The sequence below is a fragment of the Tenrec ecaudatus genome, chromosome Y (assembly GCF_050624435.1).
Source record: "Tenrec ecaudatus isolate mTenEca1 chromosome Y, mTenEca1.hap1, whole genome shotgun sequence".
NCBI classification, from domain to species: domain Eukaryota; kingdom Metazoa; phylum Chordata; class Mammalia; order Afrosoricida; family Tenrecidae; genus Tenrec; species Tenrec ecaudatus.
Window position 1 is genome coordinate 17,418,459 of NC_134549.1, and position 6,000 is coordinate 17,424,458.

General features: G+C 54.0%; 1 protein-coding gene across 6 annotated transcripts in view; it reads left to right on the forward strand.

Moving 5' to 3' along the window:
- Nucleotides 1-5,267, forward strand: part of LOC142435714 (zinc finger and BTB domain-containing protein 10-like) — a 43,229-nt gene extending 37,962 nt beyond the window's left edge. For 4 of the 6 annotated variants that reach the window (XR_012781595.1, XR_012781596.1, XR_012781597.1 and 1 more), the window contains one exon: nucleotides 437-821. Coding sequence is in view for 1 of the 6 variants with exons in the window: in XM_075539900.1 (XP_075396015.1) it covers nucleotides 2,025-4,505 (2,481 nt within the window). In the remaining 5 variants the exon portion in view is untranslated. Of the gene's footprint in view, nucleotides 1-436 lie in introns of those variants that run through there. The other 2 variants (XR_012781594.1, XM_075539900.1) reach the window with 2 other exon arrangements.
- The last annotated feature ends 733 nt before the right edge of the window (nucleotides 5,268-6,000 follow it).

A 6,000-nucleotide genomic window follows, 5' to 3' on the forward strand; every position in this document is an offset into this window, starting at 1 on the left:
TTCAAATTATAGCAACACCGTGCACACGTAGTGTAGGTTGCAAATAAAGGCACAGAAAAAGCAAAAGGTTGCAAATAAAGGCACAGAAAAAGCAAGGCAGTTGCACACTGGTCTGACGATCAAATAGCAAGAGGCAAGCAAGGCAAGGCGCATTGAGCCATTCATCTCTCTGCCCTTCACTTAATCCCACATGTGTTTATGGGCCAGGCTGGCATAATAAACTAACATCAAGTACTGAGCATCTGGCAGCTCCATGTGTTGTACTGCTGCAACCACTGTTGGATTATCTTCAGTAAAATGTTACTGGCATGCGATATGGATGATACTGTGTGATAACTGGTACATATCGCTTTGTTTGGAATGGGCACAAATATCGATGTGTTCTCATCAGTTGGCCAAGTAAGATTGGTGACTCGTCCGTTTTGTGTGGATGCAGGGCAGGACTTGGCAGTGGAGACAATATCTGAGGGGCATTGAAAAAGGATCACGCAGACACTTGGGGCAGCGCCTTTTCTGACCGCCTCGGGCTGAGTTGCTGCGCGTGTACACATCAGGAGAGGAGGTGTCCATGGTTGGCAGTCACCTCCTGCGTAAAGCCCTGCTGGGTGCAGTCAGTGTGAAGGAACAAAATGAGTGCAGGTCCTTGGGCACCGCTGCCCACCCTTGACGAAATGACCAGGCTGGAGCGCAGCTACCACCGCTCACTCATTTCCAAAATTCCAGGGGATCTCTTGGCTAGAGGAGAAATATGTGCGTCCCCAGAGCTGGTAGGTGAGTGTGGGCAGCAGGGAGGCGGCCACACCCTGACGCTCCTCAGCAGTTTGTCCTCCACAAAGCCCGACCTTGCTGCACATGCCGCTCCCTCCTAGAGACAACCCTCCCCCCTTTTGTTCCTGGCTCCTGGCCAACTTGCTTCCCCTAGGCCGCACCCCGCCCCCAAGCCGGAGGCACAACCCGCCCCATTCCCGTCCCCGGTGCCCCAACCCCACCCACCCCACCCAGATACCCCTCCCCCAGCCCGACCCCACCCTTTGCCCCTCGAGCGGTTACTGCTCCCCAAGTGCATTGTGGGCGCACGGCCCCTGGATCCTTTATAAGTCGACCTCCGGCAGGGCCTGGTGGGACGGAAACGCTCCACCAGCTTCACTGCGGCCTCGTCGCTCGGCGGAGCCCCACGGCCTGACCGCCTCTCCCCTCAGCGCGTCGGGAGCCCCACGGCCTGACCGCCTTCCCCTCAGCGCGTCGGGAGCCCCATGGCCTGACCGCCTCTCCCCTCAGCGCGTCGGGAGCCGGCAGCAGCGGCGGCTGCGCAGGACTTTTCGTGCGTCCGCGGAAGGATCCCCGTCGCTGAAGGATCTCCGACCCGGAAGGTGTGTGCGCGGCGCGGGGAAGGCTCAGGACTTGTCGTGCGTCTGCGGAAGGATCTCCGTCCCGGAAGGATCTCCGTCGCGGAAGGATCTCCGAGCCGGAAGGTGTGTGCGGAGAAGGCTCAGGCCTTGTCGTGCGTCGGCGGAAGGATCTCCGTCGCGGAAGGATCTCCGTCGCGGAAGGATCTCCGAGCCGGAAGGTGTGTGCGCGGTGCAGAGAAGGCTCAGGACTTGTCGTGCGTCGGCGGAAGGATCTCCATCCCGGAAGGTGTGTACGCAGCCCAGGGAAGGCGCAGGACTTGTCGTGGGTCTGCGGAAGGATCTCCGTCGCTGAAGGATCTCCGTCGCGGAAGGATCCCCGTCGCGGAAGGATCCCCGTCGCGGAAGGATCTCCGTTCCGGAAGGTGTGTGCGCGGCGGCCGGTTCCCGCACTCCGTCCCTCAGCCTCGAAGGCCCCGCGCGCCGGGCTCGCTCCTCACGCGACGCCGTCCGCCCTTCCCGGCGCGGGACGCTGCGGGCGCACAGCGGGCGGGCGCCGAGGCGAGGCCGAGACCGGGGCGCCAGCGGGCGCGCGGCGGGGTCGGAGCGGCGGATCCCACAGGCCGCGCTCGAGCAGGGACAGCGGGCGGCGGCGGCGGCTCGATGTCGTTAAGCGAGATGACCCGCAGGGCGCCGGCGTCCCGAGGCGGCGGCCCCTTGGACAACCGCGCGGGCGGGGAGAACTCGGCGTGGCCTCACGAGCCCCAGGCGCCAGCCCCCCAGCAGCTCCGCGGACGGGGGCCCGACGAGGACGGGGGGTTGCAGGGCCCTGCACCCCAAGACCCGGAGGCCTGCACGCGGGCGGCCGCCCCCCAGGAAACCGAGGAGTCGTTGCTCCCTCAGGACGTGAGTGGACCCGCCTCGCTGGGCGGCGGCGGCGGCGCGGGGGGCCCCCTGCGAGCGGAAAGGAGCCGTCGGGCTCTGGCCTTCCGAGCGGGCCGCGGGGCTCTCGGCAACCACGGCCGTGTCCGCGGGCGCCCGGAGACCGCGGCGTGGCCCCCGAGGCATCGCGATGGGCGAGGGCCGGCGGCCGCGGACCTGCAGCTGGACGCGCTGGAGGGGCCGGAGCTGCTGCAGGACGGCGCGCCCCAGAGCGGCGACAGCACGGAGCACGAGCAGGGCGCGCGCCCGGGCGACGGCGATGGACGCGACGAGGTGGCCGGCAGCGTCGTGGGAGCCGTCCAAGGAGAGACTGTCCAGCCCTTCCCGCTGGCGCGACCCAAGTCCCTCATGCAGAGGCCGAGCTGCTCCTTCCAGAGTTCCTGGCTCCGAGACTTCCCCTGGCTGCGCTACTCCAAGGACACTGGCCTTATGTCGTGCGGCTGGTGCCGGAAGACCCCCGAGGACGGGGGACGCGAGGACCGTCCCCCAGTGGGGCAGGATCAGCTTTCGCGAGGGACCCGCTACTACAAGAAAACGCTCCTCCAGAGGCACCAGGTCTCCAGCGAGCACAGCGCCAACGCCCAGGAGTCGGCGATGCCGTCAGAGGACGCGCTGAGCCACGTGAAGAGTGAGCCAGAGGAGAGTTCCTATTGCTACCGACTCCTTCAACAACTGAATGAACAGAGGAAGAAAGGTATTCTTTGCGATGTCAGCATTGTGGTGAGTGGGCACATCTTCCAAGCTCATAAGAACATCCTGGTCGCAGGCAGCCGTTTCTTTAAGAGGTTATATTGCCCTTCAAACAACGAAAGCCCTAACCCAAGCAACACTACCCATTTAGATATTGCTGCAGCTGCAGGTTTTTCTGCCATCTTGGACTTCTTGTATTCTGGTAACCTGGTGCTCTCCAGCCAAACTGTCATCGAAGTCATGGCAGTGGCCAGCTATCTTCAAATGAGCGAAGTTGTTCAAACTTGCCGGAATTTCATGGAAGATGCCTTAAATGTCAGCCTGAAGTCGAAAGCCCCAGAGTGTGTCGTTGTGGACTATAATAATAGAAAACGAATTCACCCAGATGGTCCGCCTTCATCACGGGATCCCAAAATTGCCTGTTTGGAGGCAACACGGAACTTTACCAACTTGAAAAGTGACATAAAAATGGAAAATGATGGTTGTCATGTCAACGAGGGCCAAATAGATAACTACCAAATGAGCGTCAGTAATTGGGTCCAGGATGGCTCTCCTGAACTGGCTGAAAGTGAATCTCAAAGTCAAACAAAAGTATTTATTTGGAATGATATGGGCTCCCAGGGAATTCAGGAGACTGGCAAAACGAGGAGGAAAACCCAGACTGCAAAGCCATTTCATTTTAATGAACCACCTAATAATGAGACAAATTTAGATGATTGCTCAGTGATGCAGCCACCTGTTGCTTATACAGAAGAAGGTTTGTCGTTCATCAAGGTAAAACAGGAGTTGGAAGGGGCTCTGCTCTCAGGGCCAGATTGTGACAGGAATTTGAATGCACCTTCGTTGGTTGAAGCTGGTTCTAGTCAAGAAATAATTGATGCTGGTACTTCACAGGAAATCAAGTATGTGTTGGTGCCTGGCCCTTCAGGTGAATTCAAGGATGGATTGATACTGAGTACTTCAAATGATTTTAAATATGGACTGATACCGGGTGCGCCAAATGATTTCAAGTATGGATTATTGCCAGAATTTCGGCCAAAACAAGAGACCTGGGAAAATGGTGAATCACCTGCAACCATGGACAAGTTACAATGTCCTCACTGTAGCTATGTAGCCAAATACAGGCGGACACTAAAAAGGCACGTGCTCATTCACACTGGGGTGAGGTCATTTAGCTGTGACATTTGCGGAAAGCTGTTTACTCGAAGAGAACATGTAAAAAGACATTCCGTGGTGCATAGAAAGGATAAAAAATACAAGTGTATGATGTGTAAGAAGATCTTCGTGTTGGCAGCCAGTGTTGGAATAAGACATGGATCTCGACGCTATGGTGTTTGCGCAGACTGTGCAGATAAATCACAACCAGGAAGGCAGGAAGGCGTAGATCAGGGACAGGATGCAGATTTCTCACGGGATAAAGAAAATGAAGTAGGAGAAGCTGATGAAGTGCTGATTGATGGAGGAAATCAGAATGATCCATCTCGATGGGATGAGCCAGGAGATGTTTGTATGTCTCCAGATGATTAACTGACCTACTGTACTCGCGGATGCTGCATTTGGACAAAATATGAATCAACATACAGTTGATTCAACATACAAATACAGTTCCTCATGGGGTGGTGACCTTAACCATAAAATTATTTTTGTTGCTACTTCATCATTGTAATTTTGTGCCATGAATCATTTCAATATCTGATAGGCAGGATGTATTTTCATTGTTATAAATTGAACACAATTAAAGCATAATGCTTAATCAAAAAACAATATGGAAGTATAAATTGTGAAATATTTGTGTTTTCTGATGGTCTCAGGTCACTTGTGAAAGCATGGTTTGACCTCCTAAGGGGTCGAAACCTACAGGTTGAGAACAGCTGTCCTGCCGGGAATGCTTTGTTCCTTATCTTACCATGCAAGAGATACTCCAATCTATTTAAAAAACTCCAGTGACATTCTTTAATGTGAAAAAGACAACAGAAAACCGAGACACATCATTAGCATAAGATGGGACATATGGTCAAAATGTACCTCAAGGAGGAGATGAGCCAGTCGGTGCAGTATAGCACCGATGAAACACACAAACTTCCTCTAGTTCTTTAATGCTCCACCCCTTCTACCACGGCCTCACTTACATGATCCATATTCTATCTTACAATTCTGGCTAGAGCAGAACATGTATAGTGGTAGAGATAAGTACTTGCCATACAGGGAATTCAGTACAGATAACCCCCTCAGGATCAATAAGGAGAGCAGTAAAACTAGGAGGGTATGGATGGGGGCAGGGAGTAAGGGGGAATTGATCACATTGATGGACTTAGGATCCATCAGATATGGGATGTACAGCAGGAAAGTGGGGGAAAGGAGATAGCAGTTGGTGTAAGACATGAAAAAAGAATAATTTATCAATTAGCAAGGGAACTTGGGGAAGGCAAACTGCGGGAGGGATGGGGAAAAAGGAGGAACTGGTTCCAGGGGCTCAATTAGTATGAAAATGTTTTGTAGATGATGATGACAACACATGTACAGATGTGTTTTACACAATGGATATATGTAAGAACCCCCAATACAAATTTTTGAAAAGGAAATAAAATGATGCCTCATTTTGCGTCACATCAGGACACCAGTTACAATAGGTAACTAGATTTAGGGCTTAGTAAGGTTGTCTTCCCAGTGAGTGCCAAGACCCATGTAGGCAGGAATTGGACACCAATAGGAAAATTTAGAACTGAGCATGCTCAGTCACATTGTCCCTGGTATAATTGGCACACCCACTTTAGGTACCAGTAGATGAAATCACACAGGTGAGTCAAACTCAGGCAATGGAGTGAACCAACATCTTCAACTATACCTCCCTACCCAGAGGTATTTAATTCCTAGGCTGCAAGAAAGCCAGGTCTCTTTTCAATCTGCCTAAGGAGGGCCTCTATCATGCACGGGCCCCTTGCGCCCACTCCTGGACTACTCGGAGCCCACCTTCTCTTAGTTTCTTGGACTCTTGGTCCCCTGTGTATTCTCCAGTTACACA